Source organism: Plecotus auritus (assembly GCF_963455305.1).
Source record: "Plecotus auritus genome assembly, chromosome: 1".
Classification (NCBI taxonomy): domain Eukaryota; kingdom Metazoa; phylum Chordata; class Mammalia; order Chiroptera; family Vespertilionidae; genus Plecotus; species Plecotus auritus.
The window spans coordinates 5,098,801-5,118,676 of NC_137770.1; the positions used below are offsets into that span (position 1 = coordinate 5,098,801).

The 19,876-nt window shown below is 52.5% G+C and overlaps 1 protein-coding gene across 1 annotated transcript in view; it reads right to left on the minus strand.

Moving 5' to 3' along the window:
• CDC42BPB (CDC42 binding protein kinase beta) overlaps window positions 1–17,930 on the minus strand; it is an 89,401-nt gene extending 71,471 nt beyond the window's left edge. The window contains exon 1 of the mRNA XM_080665007.1: window positions 17,526–17,930. Coding sequence (XP_080521133.1) covers window positions 17,526–17,700 — 175 coding nt within the window. The 5' untranslated portion in view covers window positions 17,701–17,930. The remainder of the gene's footprint in view (window positions 1–17,525) is intronic.
• Window positions 17,931–19,876: the final 1,946 nt, after the last annotated feature.

Genomic DNA, 19,876 nt, shown 5'->3' on the forward strand with positions numbered 1-19,876 from the left:
CAAGGTGGAAACGGGGCCTCCGTACAAGGCTCATGAATGTACAGAGGAGTCTGGTTTCGCTTTCTGTGTGTGTGTTTTGAAAAAGGCTTATAAAGTTGTTCGAGGAGCAGAAAGAGTTTGGATGTGGTCAAGGGCTTCACTCAACTGGAGGCCCACTGTCCGCAGTAAATGGTGTATGTCACATTATCCACCTGAACCAGCCTATGCATTTCTGAGGTCCTTCTTTTAAAATACGAAAGCAAACCCTTTGTGCTCAGTGTTTTTTCAGTCACATAAAAATGTCAGCGTAGCCAAAACCGGTCTGGCTCAGTGGATAGAGCGTCGGCCTGCGGACTGAAGGGTCCCGGGTTCGATTCCGGTCAAGGGCATGTACCTTGGTTGCGGGCACATCTCCAGTGGGAGGTGTGCAGGAGGCAGCTGATCGATGTTTCTAGCTCTCTATCCCTCTCCCTTCCTCTCTGTAAAATATCAATAAAATATATTTTTTTTAAAAAAATGTCAGCATAAAGGAAATGAAACACACACAAAAAATCATGCAGACACGAAGACGAGAAGGGTGTCTTCCTGGGTTCACCACCCCCCCCCTTTTTTTTTTTAAAGAGAAAGAAACATCCATGAGAAACATGGATCGGCTGCCTCCTGCACGCCCTGCTAGGGATCAAGCCCACCCCCTGGCATGTGCCCTGACCAGGAACCCAATCGGTGAGGGCCAGGCCAGCGGGGGCCCTCCTGGACCTTTGTCTGCCGTCCGCACAGTAAGTTAATCAATGACAGGAAGGAAGCTGATTTTAGTAAGACGTTAGGTGTCACTCTGGTTCCTTGTGGTTGGCGAGCGGTCCTCTTCCCACCATGGCCAGAGACGAGATCCACTAATCAGGCAAACGACAAGAGCTCCACCAATCGATGGAATCCCCTTGACCGGCTGGCAAACGTTTAACACTTCAAAACGGGGCGCTGGCTGTGTGAAGTGGGTGTTTGTGCGCCAAGGCAGTCAGAGCTGAGTCTCCCTAACCCAGCCCTCAATAAAGGGAAAGGCTTGCATCACCACGAGTGTTCCAGAACACCCACACGGGGCTCCAGGCCCGGGTGCCCTCAGCAGGGAGCCCCCGCCCTGCGCAGCCGGACCTGCGGAGCGGCCGGAGCGGCCACGGACAACGGGCACCGCCCTCACGTGCAAAGCACACCTCGTTTTCCTTAAGTTCAACTGGAAACTGGGAAGCGTACGGTCCCACTTTAACGTCCTCACGCGTGTCAGTGCCCGTGTCTCCAGCGAACAACCAGGGGGCCACAGGTGAGACCGGCCTCCCCTGCAGAGGCCTGGGTCCCCCCCCCCCCCCCAGCCGAGCCGCTGGTTCCTGTGCAGACTCCTGAGCCCCGGGACAAGGTCGCCTAGGACGCCCCTGGGCGCTCAGAGCAGCCGGGTGATTCTCACGGACGGACGGACGGACGGACGGACGCCACCGCTCTCACGTCTCCTGCCCCTCTGCTGTCGCAGGCCGTCGGAGGTCCCCTGCGGAGGGAGCCCACTTCCTCCAGCACAGACCACACTCTCAGCCTGCCTGCCCCACACGCCAGCCCCAGTGTGAGCAGAACACGGAGAACGCCTGCGACTTCCCTATTAGGACGCTTCCCACAGGTCCACACGCACCGACCCGAGCCTGGGTCAGAGCCTCAGCAGCTTCGCAGCAACGGGCCAGGGAGGTGACAGCGGCTCAGGAGGCTGAGAGGTCACAGTCATTGGGGGGGGCGGGGAGGCCAGCCCAGGGAGGGTCCTGAGGGCTGGGTGTGGAGGAGGGACAGCAGCCAGTCCAGGGGAAACGCGGGGGTGGGGGGTGAATCAGCCCCGGGGCTCCAGGGGGAAGGGCGGGCCCCCAGTGCTGGGCTAATGCTGGGAGAGGAAGGGAGGTGATGCCCCACGCCCCAGCCCGGCACCGCCGCCGCCTGGAACACGAACCACTGACCCCGCCACAGCGGCAGGCACCAGCCCACACGCAGGACCTTAAGCAAGTCCTGCCCTGACAGGCGACACCTCACAACAGTGTGTGAAAATCGCATCTCAGATGAAATAAGAAATACCTAATATTTTACAACAATTAAATGCCCAGGTAGCTCTTCCCCACAAGAGTATCCTGGGCCGAAAGTATAGGAAGGATTTATTAAAGGCCGATTTTGTCCTGCTAGGAAAACACTAGAAATAAGGAAATGGTATAAGCAGGACAGGAAAATGGCCTGGTTCCTTCCACAATAAACAGCAGAAAGAGGGGGGAAGGAAATGTGGGTGAAAGGAGAATGAGGTGGCTCAGCCCCAATGCCACGTGCAGACTTTGTTTTGGCTCCCAGAGAACAAATCGAGGAAAAACAACGACAAAAAGGGGAAATTTAAACCATGACTACTTGATTGTACTGTGGGTTTTCTAATGTCATAATGTTATTACGGCTATGTTTTTAAAGAAAGCCCTTCTTTTCTTGCAGTGTATATGGGAACCTTTACAAATGAGATGACAATGGCTAGGAGTTGTCTCAAAACAACCCTTCTTGGGGAAAAGGGGGTAAAAAATGAAGCAAGGCTGACCCTGATCTGACAGCTGTTGAAGCGGGTGATTGAAACAGGGGGTTCAAAAAAGAAAAGAAACAGGGGGTTCGTTATGCTACTCTCTCTACTTTTCATGTGTTTGAAACTCCCTATCCTAAAAAAATTAAAACAAGAAATTGTTATCACTTTATAGGGGACTGATTACAAAAATAAAGAAATCAACATAGGCCCCAGCTGGTGTTGCTCAGTGGGTAGAGCGTCGGCCTGTGGACTGAAAGGTCCCAGGTTCGATTCCAGCCAAGGCACATGCTTGGGTTGCGGGCTTGATTCCCAGTAGGGGGCGTGCAGGAGGCAGCCAATCCATGATTCTCTCTCATCATTGATGTTTATCTCTCTCTCCCCCTCTCCCTTCTTCTCTGAAATCAATAATAAAAAAAAAAGAATAAAAGAATATCAACATAGGAAGACGCCACGCCACTCCAAGGAAGGGCAGGCCACGTTCACGCCTGAGGTCGCCGCTGCCTCACGGCTAGCCGGAGGACAGCCGAGGGCATGACGCGGACACTAGGCTCGGCATCTCTGAAAAACGAGTCTCCTTTCCCAAACACTGACCAGGGAGACGCCTCCAAACGCTGCGAGCGCTTATCCCAGCCGCACAGCAGTGTTCCTCCCCGGACGCGTATCTGGGCACGGGAGCCTGCCACATGCCCGGGCACCGGTTATGAGTCGGTTTTACTGCTGGCATTCCTCCTGGGTCATAAAGCCGTTTACGAGCTGGTAGAATCTGTACGAATCCGCAGGGCTGACGTGACTAATGGTTTCAGCACTCAGCAGGGCTGCTCCGTGCCCCCGATCTGATTAGAAACCCCGCGCCAGCAGTACTTTGAACTGGGCTGGTGCGAGGTTTAGCTTCGCACTCTTATTGCTAAATGTTTACCTACGGACTCCCTTTCAGAGGCGGCGCTGGAGAGCACTTCGGGGAAAATGAAAAAGTAGCTACAGTTCTCCACACCAGACTTTGTTTTAAAAACATCTGAAGTTCATTTTACTGGAGAATATTTTCCTCAGATAATAAATATAATATTTTAAGCCTCATTAAACTTGCAATACAATCACGGTTTGATTCCCGGTCAGGGCACATGCCCGGGTACGGGCTCGATCTCCAGTGTGGGGCATACAGGAAGCAGCCGATCAATGATCCTCTCTCATCATTGATGTTTCTACCTCTCTCTCCCACTTCCTTCCTCTCTGAAATCAATAAAAATATATATTAAAAAAGGAAAAGCACTAGTAGAAAAAGTTTCAAGGTAAGCAAAGAACTGACACCAAAAAAAACAAATAAATCAGGAAAAAGAAGGCTATTAGCATCCAGAAAGAAGCCATATACATGTGTGGTCAACTGATTTTGACAAGGATGCCAAGGCTATTCAATGGGGAAAGAGCAGTCTCTTCGACAAATGGTGCCGGAACAACAATACCCACATGCTAAGAATGAACATGGCCTCCCTATCTCACACCATATACAAAAATGAACTCGCCCTAGCCAGTTTGGCTCAGGGGACAGAGCGCAGACCCGAGGACTAAAGGGTCCCGGGTTCGATGCTGGTCAAGGGCACATGAGTGTGTTGTGGACTCAGTCCCCAGTGGGGGGCCCGCAGAAGGCAGCTGATCAATGATTCCCTCTCATCACTGATGTTTCCCTCTCTCCCTTTCCCTTCCTCTCTTAAATCAATAAAAATATATTTTAAAAAATAAAACAGCCCTAACTGGTTTGGCTCAGTGGTTAGAGTGTCGGCCTGCGGACTGAAGGGTCCCGGGTTCGATTCCGGTCAAGGGCATGTACCTTGGTTGCGGGCACATCCCCAGTGGGGGGGGGGTGTGCAGGAGGCAGATCGATGTTTCTCTCTCCTTGGTGTTTCTAACTCTCTATCCCTCTCTCTTCCTCTCTGTAAAAAATCAATAAAATATATTTTAAAAATAAATAAATAAAATAAAAATGGACTCAACATGGATCACAGACCTAAATGTAAAAGAGAAACTATAAAATCTTAAAAAGAAAACATAGGTATAAATCTTTGTGACCTTGGTTTGGCAATGTATTCTTAGATATGACAATTAAAACAACAACAAAGAATTTAACTGGACTTCATTAAAAACTTTTTGCTTCAAAGGAAACCATTGAGAAACCTCTAGAACAAGAGAAAATATTTGCAAATCACACTTCTGATGAAGGCTGGTATCCAGAATGTATAAGGAACTCTTAGAACTCAACAAAAGGACAACACAAAAAATGAACAAAGGAGTAACAGATGTTTCTACAATGATATACAAGTGACCAGTAAACACAGGAAAAGATGCTCAACATCACTGGCCTTAAGGAAGGCAGACCAAGCCACACGCATCTTCACACACACGGACAAGACGAAAAAGACAAACGTAAGCACTGGCGGGGATATGAAGCTGCTGGGGGCCCCTGGTGTGCTGACCTGGGAAAGCGGCCATGGAAACAGCCTGGCAGTTCCTCAAAATGCTAACCATGAGTGACCTAGCAACTCCCAGATACACGCCCAAGGAAAAGGAACACATACGCCATGAACAGAACTTGCACGTTAATGTCCACAGCGGCATTAGTCATAATAAACAAAAGGTAGGCACAACCCAAATCTTCAACAACTGATGAATAGATGAACAAAATGTGGACTACCCATATAACAGAATGTTATCCTATCTAATAAAAGAGTAATATGCAAATTGACTGTACATCCACCAGCCACACCCACCAGCCAATCAGGAGCGAGTATGCAAATTAACACTAACCAAGATGGCTGTGGCCAAGGAGAGAGCAGGAGGCTTGGGTTGCCCCCGGCAATGGAGGAAGCCAAGCTTTCCGCCTGCCCTGGCGGGCCCAGGCCTCTGCTCAAGGCTACAAAGTTTCAATTATAGAAGATAAATAAATCCCAGATACCAGAGCCTCCGCTTGGGTCGCCAGGGGACGTGGCTGGCCTGCAAACCACCACAGGCCCCTTGCCCAGGCCGTCCCATGCCCCAAGGGAACCCCCACCCTGATCCGGGACACCCTTCAGGGCAAACAAGCCGGCCCCCACCTGTGCACCAGGCCTCTATCCTATCTAATAAAAGGATAATATGCAAATTGACCGTCACTCCAACACACAAGATGGCTGCCCCATGTGGTCAAAGATGACTGCCCCCATGTGGACACAAGATGGCTGCCACAAGATGGCCAGCAGGGGAGGGCAGTTGGGAGGGTCCAGGCCTTCAAGGGAGGGCAGTTGGGGGCGACTGGGCCTGCAGGGAAGGGAAGTTGGGGGGGACCCAGGCCTGCAGGGGAGAGCAGTTGCGGGGAACAGGCCTGCAGGGAGGGCAGTTAGGGGTGACCAGGCTGGCAGGGGAGGGCAGTTAGGGGTGACCAGGCCTGCAGGGGAGGGCAGTTAGGGGCAAACAGGCTGGCAGGGGAGCAGTTAGGCATCAATCGGGCTGGCAGTGGAGTGCTTAGGGGGTGATCAGGCTGGCAGGCAGAAGCGGTTAGGGGCAATCAGGAAGGCAGGCAGGCGAGCAGTTGGGAACCAGCAGTCCTGGATTGTGAGAGGGATGTCCGACTGCCCGTTTAGGCCCGATCCTACGAATTTTGTGCACCGGGCCTCTAGTCCTACATAATAAAAGGCCAATATGCAAATAGACTGAACAGTGGAACAACCAAACAACCGGTCGCTATGACATGCGCTGACCACCAGGGGGCATGCACAGAACATGGCAGGCATTGGCAGCAGGTGGCAGAGTGCAGAACATGGCCGGCATTGGCTGCGGTGGGATGGTGGAGCAGGTGAGCAGGGGCGCCAGACCAAGGTGGGACGCCTGTCGCTGTCATTGGGGCTAGCCTCTGGTGGTTACTGAAAATTCTTTGCTCCCACGTGCCGCAGTCCCGCCCAGTGCTTGCACCCGCTGCCAGCACCGGGCGCCAGCCCAGATCACTCAGTGCAGTCAGCAGGTGCAAGCGGCGGCGGCCAGCCCCAATCGCCCCTGAGGCTTCTCCACCTCCCCCGGTTCCTGAGGGGCGATCGGGGCTGGCAGCCGTCACTCACACCTACTGATGGCACCGGCCCCGCTGGCACCCGCTGCTGGAATGGGCCCCAATCGCTCCGTGCCATCAGCAGGTGCAAGTGGGGCCGGTGCCATTAGCACGTGGGAGCAGTGGTGGTGGCAGCGGGGCTGCCGGCAGACAGGGGAGCGGCCGGAGGCCGCGGTGGAGGCAGACGGGTGGGGGTGCAGAGGATGGGCCGAGACCCGCCCCTGTGCCCCTGCAGCCTCACAGCCCACAGTTCCTTTCAAGGTGCACAAATTCGTGCACTGGGCCCCTAGTTCAGCAATAAAAAGGAATGAAATAGCCCTAACCGGTTTGGCTCAGTGAATAGAGCGTCGGCCTGCGGACTGAAAGGTCCCAGGTTTGATTCTGGTCAAGGGCATGTACCTTGGTTGTGGGCATATCCCTAGTAGGGGGTGTGCAGGAGGCAGCTGATCGATGTTTCTCTCTCATCAATGTTTCTAACTCTCTATCCCTCTCCCTTCCTCTCTGTAGAAAAGTAATAAATTAAAAAAAAAAAGGAATGAAATACAGATATATCCTTGAAAACATTATGCTAAGTGAAAACAATCCAGGCACAAAGGATCACGTATTATATGATTCCATTTACAGGAAATACCAAAATAGGCAACTATATGAAAGTAGATTAGTGGCTGCTGAGGGCTGGGGAGGAAAGAGTTGGGGTGATAGCTAAAGGATACAGGGCTTTTCCTGAGGTGATGAAAATGTTCTGGAATTAAACAGTGGAGGTGGTTGCACAACTATACACTAAAACCACCGAATTATACAATTTAAACAGGTAAATTATATATGGCTTATATCTCAATAAAGCTATTACCAAAATTAAGTAAATAAATAGTAGCAATCATTCAGTAACTGAAAATGGCAAAGAAACCTTTCTTTTTCATTAAAATAATCAATTAGCTGTATAATTCAATTTACGTTTCTCTCAAATATTGCTGACAACTTGTTTTTGTTCAATAACCCTCTTAACATATTATTTCACAAGATTATCAAAATGTCAAGACTTTCAACAACCTAATTTCAAATACTGGGTTAGATAACAAATAAGCACATTTGTGAAAGAGCTGCAAAATTATTTTTTAAGGACTGCTGCATACACTTAATTATGAAATCAACATCTTTCTGAATAGTGAAGAATAAACACAAATGCTACTTCAAGTTAAGATAATGTACAGGTTAAAAAAATAATCTCAGCCCGATTTCAAGTTTTCAGACAAAATGAGGGGAACGGGGATAGAGTACAACTGAGCAACAGCCTCCCAATGTAGTGAGCGTGTCCCGGTTAAGGAGGTCATTAACATTTCATTTCATTTATCTGAGTTTTAGAAAATTGTGAGTGGCAAGAACATTGCTTACCCTGCGCTTTATTTTAAATGAGCGATTCTCCTGCATACCCAAAGCTTTGGAGCTACAGAATCAGCTCCACATCACTTCAAGGAAGACGAAGTCCCTACACGCAGCGCCTGAGTCACAAACCGCATTACGACATGCCCACCCTGCGTGTCCACAGGCACAGACACCACCCTTTCCCCCAGGAGGCCGCCGGCCTCCTCCCAGACCCCAGGAAGCACTTTCCAGCCGCCTCTGATCTGCCTTCAGAGCAGCCATCATGTCACTCCCCTCCTCCACACCCTTGACCCTTTCTCCCCTCTCCCTCCCCTCCCAGGTCCTGCAGTTACTAGAGAAAAGCTAGCCCTCCCTATTCCCATGTCTTCCTTCTCCTGGTGGAGGGTTTTTCCAATAACCAAGCATAGAAACGGCAGTACATCCAAATCAAAGATCCGGGCGCTCTACACTTGGACGTCACAGAGATGAAAGCCGGGATAAAACCCTGGGGCGCCTTCCAGTTGAGTATGGCGCACAGAACAGCCAGCTTATCTCTGCGCGCTGACACCCCGCTAAATGCCGCCTGCGGGTACTGAGCTCCGCAGATTACTGAGCTTCGTCACTCTCCTCTGCTGAACTCCCCTTTCTGGAGCCCATTCGCCACGGCAGTGCCTAAAGTCCTTAAAAAACACTTGAATGAATGGATGACAGATGACAGCACACCAGAAATGTCAACTTAATTTTGAGCAGCGGGAAGCCAAGCTGGAAACTGGAGGTTAGCAGTGTGTGAGGCAGGCTAACGTCAGAACTCAGCGGCAGCCCGGGATCGCGGGGGCCTAAACTGTAATGGACAGAAAACACGTAGGACTCAAGCCTGCAGCAGCAGCAGCTATGCCCAGGCCTCCTCCACCCTCCACATCACGCACCCCCACCCGCCCAGAAAGCTGGCAGTGGCGCGGACCACCCTACTCCTCAGCACCCAGGCAGGAGAGAGAAGCCCCTCTCTGGGGAAACTGACAAGTCCAAGACAAAAATTACTTTAGCAACTTCCGGTGCTGGCCCCTCAAATTGGCAAGGCCCCATCCGATCTCCTCGAGGTGAGACGACGTTTAAAACTGGTCCACGCACAAAGCATGTCCCATCAGCCCACTCATGATTACGAAAGACAGCCAACAGTCACCAGACATTTGGACAAAGGCGTCTGACATCACAGACAACGGCCAGAGTGGAAAGCAGGAGAAAGCACTCAGCAGGACAGCGACAACACGGGAAGCGGGAAGCGGAAAAGGTCTGTGAAGTGTAAATGTGCGCACATAAATCAGTAACAAACTACAAACAAGAAGAAGCGTTCAAAACAGGGACCACCTTCGTGAAACAAAACAGTGTTACGGAAAGAAAGCCCGGGCCAGTGGGATTCAGAGGTGGAGTGCTGACCCAGGCGCCAGGAGGTCACCGGGGTCAGGGAACAAGCCCGGGTGTGGGAGCGACATGTGAGAGGCAGCCAATCAATGCTCACGTTTTTCTCTCTTTGATGTCTCTCTCTCTCTCTCTCTCTCTCTCTCTCTCTCTCTCTCTCTCTCTCTCCCTCTCCCTCTCTAAAATCAATAAAAACATTGAAAAGAAAGAAATGCTGAGGACAAAAGCACTTAGAAATGAAACATATGACGGCAGAAATAAAAACTCAATAGAAGAGCTAGAAGATCAAGTTGAGGGCCTCTCCCGGAAAAATAAAAACAAAAATATAATGAATGGAGGAGAGCAGGAGAAAAGGAAGTTAGCAGGACACACTAGAAGGTCCAACATCTGAATAATAGGAGAGCAAGAAGGCCAGAATGGAGAAACCAGAGAAGTGATTACCAAGAAATAATCAGAAAAGTTTCCCAAATCTGAAGGACCCAAGTGTCCCCGCCCCACGCCCCGCCACCCCACCAAGGAGCACCAGGAGCCAAGAGAAGGGCCTGTGAGCTCCAAGGATGCAACAAGTCCCACAGGGGCTTGGAGGCCACAAGGTCTCCGGCTTCTCCTGACCAAACTGGGAAGGTAGGCAGCAATGGAGTGATGCTTTCAAACCTGTGAGGAAAACTGGTTTCTCGCCTGGAATTCAATACTCAGGCAAAGGGTCACTCCGTGTGAGCAAAGCAAAGGCATTTAAACAGGCTAGGTCTCACAAAACGTATCCCTGATGAACGCTTTCTCAGGAAACCACTAGAAGACATACGCCACCCACAGGAGGAAGACATGAACTGCAGAAAGGGGAATTCAGCAGAGAGAGACACATGGATTCCGCCAGGAAAGCAGCCAGTCTCGGGGATGGCTGAGCAGCGGCTTCGAGAGCAAGTGGGAAGGCCAGGGGGACGGCAGGCTCTGCACGGACGGGACGGGAAGCGAGAGACGGCTCGGGGGTCAGACTGCACTGGGGAGTTCCATCGAAACGCCTGGGACTACCTTCAGGACGGCGCGCTGGCATCCAGCTGAAGGGACAAGAACTCATTCCGATAAAAACAAACAGCCCCCTTGCCAAAACCGGTTTGGCTCAGTGGATAGAGCGTCGGCCTGCGGACGGAAAGGTCCCAGGTTCGATTCCGGTCAAGGGCACGTAACTTGGTTGTGGGCACATCCCCAGTAGGAGGTGTGCAGGAGGCAGCTGATCGATGTTTCTCTCTCATCGATGTTTCTAGCTCTCTATCCCTCTCCCTTCCTCTCTGTAAAAAATCAATAAAATATATTTTTAAAAAAACACAAAAAGAAACAAAAACAAAAACAAAAAACAAACAGCCCCTGTCTTTCCTAAGATCCACCGAATGACAGCAACGTAAGCAATGAGTATCAGTTTAAACCGAAATCGTTATATGACCTTATATTTGGGGAAAAAAGGAGAGGAAGCGATGTGTGTTTGGGGCACAGGCTGTGGGGAAAGGGGTGAAAAGCCACAGAATCTGAAGTCGCTGTGGAGGGTTGTGAAAAGGGGGAGTTGATGACACGGAGAGCAGCGTTTAAGACAGCCCTGGCAGAGGCATTCCCATCTGTACGTGAGGAAAGCGTTCGTTCAGGTCTGGGGCTTGAGAGCCTCACGTAGGCCAGCGATCACGAAAACGGAAAGAAAAGGCTAAAATAAAACGGAGATATTTCAAAGCAGGTGCCAGCAAAGGGGCCCAGGGCTGACCGTGATCCAGTGGAGAACAGGAGCCTGGCTAGGGGCTGCTTGCTTTGAAATGGTTCAGGAACGTGGCCAGAGTCTGAGTTTACCCGAGGGAGAGCGGGGGTGGGGGGAGAGGAGAGACCATGTCACCACTCCAATTCCTCACAGTTTCCGAACCCCTGCCTCTGCAGTTCTGGAGGCTTGAGAGACCGTCACCGTCCCAAAGGTGTTAAGAATCACCTAAGAAAAATTAAGTTCCACATTCTCCAAAGAAGCTTTAAAACAGGATAAACTCAACGGAAATTTATGAGCCCCGGCCTGGTATAGCTCAGTGGGTTCAGAGTGTCGTCCTGATACGCCAAGATTGCGGGTTCAATCCCTAGTCAGAGCACATATCAGAACCAACCAAGGAATGCACAGCAAGTGGAACAACGAATCAATGTTTCTCTCTCCCTCTCTCTCTAAAATCAATCAATCGATGTTTAAGGTTTTTTTATTCAATTTAAATTTCTCTTTGAATTTCTAATTTTTTCCTAAGGACAACAAAATCCAAAGTCTTCTATTATATAAATATCCTTTTTGGCAAAGCTTTAATCTAGAAACAATGCTGTTGCCAGCATCTGGAGTCAATAAGATCTACCTGCCAGTCACAACCTCACACACAGATTGTCTAAAATCGCCCTGTGGACTGTAACTTTTACTTCATAGGTAGTATCTTTTTGTTGTTTAAAGTATTACATATGTCTCCTTCTTCCCCCTCTGACCCCCCCAGTATCTTTTTAAAAAGTTGTTCCTCTGTAGATTTTAAATATATATTTCACACTGTCAAAACACTTGGGATTTTACATTTAAGGAATGTGTATTTTCCTCTCAATCCATTTTCTCACACATTTAAGATAACTAACTTTAACATACTGTCATTCTGGAACATTCTAAGAATCTAAGAATTCAACTTAAACTGGGGACAGGGACTAAACAGTGTTATGTTATGGGGGTTAGGGTGATGTGATTACAGGACTATTGCTTTTCTCAATTCTTTCTAAATTTCCTTTAATTTTATTTAATCCTGCTTTGATTTTTAAAAAGGCTAAAAAATCCGTATTTGGTCTCTTCCAGCAAGATCCTTATTTATTAAGTCTCAACAGATACTCTCTGCCTCTTTACCAAGAAAAGCATTCACTAGTTGGGCCGTACTTAATATAGTTTGGAATTAACAGTCTTGTTTGCTCATGTGCTCACCGTCGTCATCACCGTCAGCAGACGGGAGGGGCCTCTGAGGACACCCCGGGCTGCAGCCGAGGGCGGGCAGGGGCAGGGGCAGGGGCAGGGGCCGCCGGCCAGAGCAGAGGTGCGGTTTTTACCCGCGTGCATGATTTTGCTGAAGAGCAATTCACTGGCCGCATCAGCTGTTTCAGGCTGCTCACGTGGGGATGCCCTGAAGTGAGAACAAATCCCTCCACTCCAACTTTAGTATTTACTGGAGGTCTGGCCTTAGCACAGACACAGCTGCCCACTTTAAAGTCTGCCAAGGAAGGAGGTTTTAGGAGAGAAAAGGAGAAGCCCGAATGGTAATGCCAGGCAGTTTCCGTTGTCCCATCTCATGCCCTGCGCTCCATATCTATGCATCTTAAACAGCTATTAATAAACCTAAATTATGTTAGCCTAATCTTCTATTATGCAATCCCAACATTTCCCTACAATTTATATCTTATTATTCAAAAGACCTGTTTCTCAAAGCTGTTACTTAAAAAGGAGTGTTCTTGCCTTGGCCAGTGTAACGGAGGTGGGTGGAACATCGTCCAGTGCACTGAAGGGTCGTGGGTTTGATTCCCGGTCGGGTGTGTATGGGGCAACCAATTGATATTTCTCTCACATCAATGTTCCCCGCCCCACCCCCCAACTTCTCTCTAAAATCAATAAAAAGCATATCCTTGGGTAAGGATTTTTAAAAGTTGTAAAAAAAAACAAACACAAGTGATCCCATGTTATGCAACCGCCCTCGCTGGAGGAACCACTAAGATTAGAATGAATCTTGAGATGCTTAGCACCATCTGTGAAGCCTGAATTGACTGACTTGCGAGTCATCCCACTCACACCTAGTGCTGAGCATCCATCCCCACAATGACAGACCCGCAACTTCACATCAAAGCGGAGAGCTCTGAGAAGGTACTGCTGCAGTCGTAACGGGAAAACCACAAAGGAGAACGGTTAACATTCCTTACAGAGGAAGTATGTCAGGAGGAGAGAAGATGCCCTGGACCGGGAACCGGGAAGTCCAAGCCCAGGCCGGCGGCCTCCACGAGGTGTGCCTACACCAGCAGCGAGCCCTAGACCTCCCACCCCGTCCGCGGCCAGTGGGGACCAGTGCAGAGGGCCGCTGGGGTCCATCCAATGCCAAACAGCAGCTCCATCCCGATGTAACACTAGCCATGATATTTAAGTGGTGTTGCACGTTTAACACTGCAAAGGCATCTTTATATGACAGAGATGAAAGAACACCTCATTTTAGCTGTCCGGATTTGTTGCTGTTCACGTGCTGAAATTGCAGTGTCTCGTGTGCTCTGCTTCAAACAGTATCCAATGTGCATTAAGAAAAAGCTTAAAAATACACATGCAAAGCAGGACAGTTCCCACTTTTAAATAAGGCCGTGATTTAACAGAGGAAACTAATCAAACTACAAACACAATGAAAGGAAAACTAAAGACAAAAAACTGCAATGAAGCCAGGAGGACTCTCCCCAGGCAACACTGTGGGAATAAGGAAACAAGAGCCAGAGACGGTCTTCTTTTAAAAGGTAACAACTTTATTAGCTACTAGAGGCCCAGTGCACGAAATTCATGCAGGGGAGGGAGGTCCCTCAGCCCGGCCTGCACCCTCTCCAATCCGGGACTCCTCAGGGGATGTCCGACTGCCGGCCTGGTCGCAATCCGGGACCACTGGCCCCTCACCACTCTGCCTGCCTGATCACCCCTAAGCACTCTGCCTGCCTGCCTGATGCCCCTAACTGCTCCCCTGCCTGCCTGATTGCCCCTAACCACCTCTGCCTGCCTGCCTGATCACCCCTAACCTCTCTGCCTGCCTGGTCGCCCCTAACCATCTCTGCCTGCCTGCCTGATGGCCCCTAACTGCTCTCGCCTGCTGGCCTGATCACCCCTAACTGCTCTCCCCTGCCGGCCTGATCGCCTCTAACCACCTCTGCCTCAGCCCCTGCCACCGTGGCTTTGTCCAAAAGGACATCTGGACGACGTCCAGTCTATCCGGTCTAATTAGCATATTACCCTTTTATTAGTATAGATACTTTCCAGATTTCCCCAAAGATTTCCTAGTAAGTCTCCAAGTCTGAGCTGAACCAGCTATTTTTCTTCATTAAGTTTCAAGAATTCCATATAATTGTCCTTTGACAACTAGCAAGATTTGGAAGATGGGAAAGGACTGGCCCTCTGCATGACAGGACACAACCCAGCCAAGGTTTCAAACACCACACACAGTGTGACTCCAAAAACTCAACCATCCACAGGCTGACTGCCTACACTAGTTTACTGAGCAGAAGGAATTAGGGTACCTGATAATGCTCCACAAAGAATTCTGTTAAAAAGACCGATCTTCCCTTCCAATCTCAATCACCAGGCATTCCAAGTAACAATAAATAATGACTGCACGCATGCTGTACTAACACACCACCGCAGTTACAGTGGCGCACATGTTAACATACAGGAGGCTAAGTACTATTCATAAAATATATTAGTATTTCATTAAAATGCCACCTTAAATTTAAGTCCATTCTTTCTCTGTGTAACTTCAAGTTTACACTTCCGTGTGAATTAAGTCCTTAGGGTAACATAACTTATTAATAACTAGTGACCTGGTCCATGGATTCGTGCACATTGAAAGGTGGCCGGCAGGGCGGGACTGGGTCCCTCAGCCTGGCCTGCGGGGATCGGGCCAAAAGCGGCTCTCCGACATCCCCCGAGGGGTCCCAGAGTGCGAGAGGGCACTCTGCAAAGTTGCGGTCGTACAGGGTGTGGAACACAAACCCAAATGTGCAGTCAACCAGATTCGGGGCCGACAGGGCCCCAGCAACAACATAACCCACGGCCGAAGGTGGAATCGCGCGGCCCCGCGAGGAATCAGGCTCCCTCCATTCTGGTTTCGGGGTGTGTCACCCGAGAACCATCGCTGCCAAGTCACTGCAGCTCGGCAGCTCCTGCATTAAGCGTCTGCCCCCTGGTGATCAGAATGCGTCACAGAACCAGTCAGATGGGTGGAGGGACACTTAGCATATTAGCCTTTTATATATCCTATATAATAATCCTATATAATAAAAGGCTAATATGCAAATTGACTGAACAGCGGAACGACCAGTTGCTATGATGCGCACTGACCACCAGAGGGCAGATGCTCAGTGCAGGAGCTGCCCCCGGTGGTCAGTGTGTTCCCACAGGGGAAGCGCCACTCAGCGGAGCACAGCAGCGCGGGGAGTGGGCCTAAGCCGTCAGTAGGACATCCCTGGAGGGCTCCCAGACTGCGGAGAGGGCACAGGCTGGGCTGAGGGGACCCCCCCCGCCCCCAGTGCACTAATTTTGTGCACCAGGCCTCTAGTATAGGTTATAACTTCCAAAGGGCCAGGATACAGTTTTGAAAATATTTCTATTTTCATAGCACACAGCTCCTGTTTAGATCTGGAAAGGTCAAATCTCACAGAGGAAGACCTCCACGCATGCTGGGAGAGCCTCCTTCCGTGAAGCCCACCGCTCACAGAGGGGCTGACCCGCCCGGTGGGGGGGGACCTGCACCAGGACCACGGCTCCACAGGGACGAACCCCAGTCCTGGCACAGCCGGGTCCCCAGGCCACAGGCCAGCTGGTCCACACCTAACCAGCTCAAACCTTCCCTCTGCTTCCTCCCGTCAATCATCCTGTTACTCATAGGCTGCGCTGGGTTGAACCTGATTGTGGAACTGGGTTTCGAGATGAAACGCTCAGAAAGGAATGGCCACTACAATATTCAGAAGGCTGAGACGTCACAGGCACCAAAGACCTCACTTTCGCATTAACTGAAGTCGTTAAGTTATTCAGCTGGAAATCAGGTCACGGATAAAGGACCCCAGAAAGCGAACACTTCCTTTTCCTTATACTGCATGTGACCAAGGCCCGTGGTCCCCACCGAAAGACAGCACGACAGGCGGCCCCGAGGGTCTGGGCCTCCTCCTGCCGCTGCTCTCACGGGACATCATGCCAACATGTCCCTTAGAAGCAAAAAGCCGAGGCAAGCCCCGTAAAGAATATGGCAACTTGAACTTTAACTTGCGGACACAATTCCAATTCCGGTTACCATTTTGGCAGAGCAGGAGGCCTTATTACATTTGCTTGCTTCCTCATGTAAACAGCAGCTTGATCAGAGATTAGATTAGAAATGACTGGTGCGCACTGCCTGTCCTACCTAGCCCCGATGACACACATGACTCAGGGACAGGATTCTCATAGGTGCGGCCTGAACCCAGCACAGGCCGGGTCTTCCCACCAGGTCGTTCTAGGTCAGTCTGGGGGTCCTGACAAGATGCCCACGTTAGCAGAAGGTGAAGCCAAAGGGTTTCACTGTCTTCTGGATTCTAAGGGTCATTAAATGGCTTAATCAAATTTATGCCCCAATAAAGCATAACAGGTCAGTTGACTAACGACTACAGCATCGTAAGATCCTTGAACGAAGCGGAGAAGGCATGGCAAAGATCAGATGAAGAAAGTTAAGTGACTCCCCCAGACTGACATTCCAACTACCCTAAAAATATTGCAAGGGTCTGGCGCAATCACAAAGAAACGAATCAATTTGCTCGTGCATGGTGTGTACAAAATAAGGCTCTCAACCCCACAACGCCCGTGGAGGCGCGACAGTGAAGGGGCTGTAGGCCGCTGTCACCTAGGAGATGCACCAGGGGCAGGGGCCCACGGGCGGTGGGGGAGGCAGATGTACAAAGCACACTCGGCGGCCCCAACCGGCCAGCACAGCGTGTGTGTGGGGGGAGGCACTGGACGCTGATCCTGGACCCCAAAGCGGGGGGGCGGGGGCGGATATCCAGGCAGTGCTGCAGGAAATGATATCCAGACTCCAGGGTGGATCTAGGAAGCGGCAGGGGCGATGGCCCGGCGAGGGGTGGGGGAGGGACGGAGGATGTGGCTCCCGGGGGCAGGATGAGGGGGCGGGACGGCCGAACGCGGATGTGCGAAGGCCGAAGAGCGCAGGGAGGGACCGAGAGCCGCGGAGGGACCCGCGCGCCGGGAGCGACCCGACCGGGATGGGGCGGCGGGTGGAGCGGAAGCCTGAGGGCTGCGTGGAGGAGGCGGCAGGGTGGGGAGAGGGCGCGCAGCACGGGCTGGAGGGGCCGCGGGTCCGGCCCGCGCGCACTTACCCCACTCGAGGAACTCGGCCACATACTTGTCGCGGCGCAGGGCCGAGTGGCTGCACTCGGTGTACAGGCAGACGAGGACGTCGAGCAGCGTCTCCACGCTCAGGGCGCTCTCGTGGCGCCAGGGCCCGTCGAGGAGCAGCTGCTCCAGCTTCTTGAGCCGCACCTTGGCCGACATGGTGCCGCGCGGCCCGCTCCCCCACGCGTCCGCCTCTCGCCGCCCGCTCGGCAGTCCGTCAGGGCGAGCCCTCGGGGACCCGGCGGCCGCGAGCCCTGGCAGCGCCTCGTCGCCGCCCCGTGCGCGTCGTCGCGCCCCGGCCTAGGCCGACATCTTGGGCTCGGTCCCGGTGGCGAAGCGTCTGGGGCGCCGGGCCCCGCGGGTCCATGGGCCGGTCTCCTCCCCTCGGCGCCGCCGCCCTCTGCGCCCGCGCCCCTCAGCCCCGCCCGCGGCCGCGCCCTCCCCGCCGCCCAGGAGCGACGCGGACCCGAGCGCTGCGCAAGCCCGGCCGGCGCCCCAGCCCGACCCAGTCCCGACCCGGCGGCCCAGCCCCGCGGCCCGCAGCCAACCAGGGCGCGGCCAGGCGGGCGCAGCCAACCACGGCGGGGCCGGCCGTCGCCGCGCTGACCTCAGCGCGCCGCCCCGCCCTGCGTCCCGGCTCCAGGCTCCCGGCGGGATCGGGCCTCGCCGCTCGCCGTAGGGAGGCGGGATGCCGGGAAGGCGGGGGCGGGGCGAGCGGGAGCCAGTGCGCCGCCGAGATTGCGGCGCCGGCGCGTGCGCAGGCGCGAGCGCTCCACGGACCGGCTTGCAGGGTCCCAAGTCGGGGTGCCCTGGGACTGCGGGGCCGCCCCGCTGCCGCAGCTCCGGTCTCCTCGGCGGCGGGACTTCCAAGCTCGGAGCGGCCCTTGGCAACGCCGGCCCGCCTCTGAGTGGACCGACGGGAGACCGAGGCCGGGACGGCGCCCGGTGCATTCGCGATGCCCGAGCCGTGGCCACGTCCAGTTCCACTGCCCCACGCACCCCTCCCCGCAAACACACGTCGCGGGGAGGCAGTTTGGTAGGAAGCGGCCGGCTGTTTGTCTCCAGCCTAAGTTCCCAGCGGGTCGCTGGTTGTACTAAGATTGCTGGCTTATTGGGGTGACGGCGGAGGAGGGTGATGGATATCCCCACCCAGACAGATACGGGGCATCGGGAGAGGAGGGGCCGCCTGGAACGCGTGGGCGATCACCCAGTCCCTCGGGTGGGTGAGGGCTGGGAGCGAGGGTGCAGGGCTGTGGACCCCCTGACCCCGGCTTCAGTAGGGGGGGCAGGGCAGCAACGTGGAGCCCACGAGGGGGCAGGTAAAGGACTGAAGACGGAAGACCACGGAGATAGGGATGAGAATAGCGGCTGCCTCTGCTGGCGTCTTGACCGGAAAAAGGGCCAGAGGGAGACTCCGGGGCTGCTGGAAAAAGGAGAATTTGGTTGGGGCGGTGGTTTCGCAGGGGTGCCTGTAAGTAGCCGTCTTCACACTGTACACTTAGGAGCAGTGCAAACCACTTGTAATTATACCTTAATTTTTAAAGAGCGAGCCAAGACAGGCTTTGGTGTCGGAGGTCAGAGTAGTGGTTTCTTGGGGGGATTAGAAACCGGAAGGGGTGCGGGGGAGACCTCTGGGGAGGCAGGAACATTCTCTGTCTTGATTAGGCAACCCCAGCTTATCGCATGCATCGTTACATACATGAAACTTAACCCGTGTTCTGAACACGTGTGCACTAGCCAACCAGTGTGCCCAGTGGTTGAGCATCGACCTGTGAACCAGGAGGTTGAGGTTCAATTCCCGTTGGGGCTGTTCCCCGGGGTCGCAATCCCCAGTAGGGGGCATGCAGGAGGCCTCCTGGTTCTCTGGCATCCTTGATGTTTCTCTCCCTATTCCTCTTTGAAATCAATAAAAACATATACTTGAAAAGTATAAGTAAATATTTGTGCACTGTACTGTGTGTGTATAATACCTCAAAAAGGAAAAAAATAAAAAAGGTGCCGACCTGGCTCAACACCAAAGATTTCCTGCTGGTGTTAAGATAAAGACCGAATTCTTTACCGTGGCTTTTTAAAAATTGGGTGACCAGACATCTGGATTTGTCTGGGACGGTCCCTGTTTTGTGTCTTTGTCCCAGTATAAGTATAACCATGTCCTTCATCCCCACCATGTCCCCATTTGGGCAGTATATCCTTTCATCTCCAGACCCAGCAGGCTCGCCCGTCCCCGCTCAGCCCTCTATCCTCACCCTCTTCAGTCTCAGACTCCAGTTCCACAGGCCTCCTGGCTGTTCCTCAGCTGTTCCTGTCCCCTCCTGCCCCAGGGCCTTGGCACTTG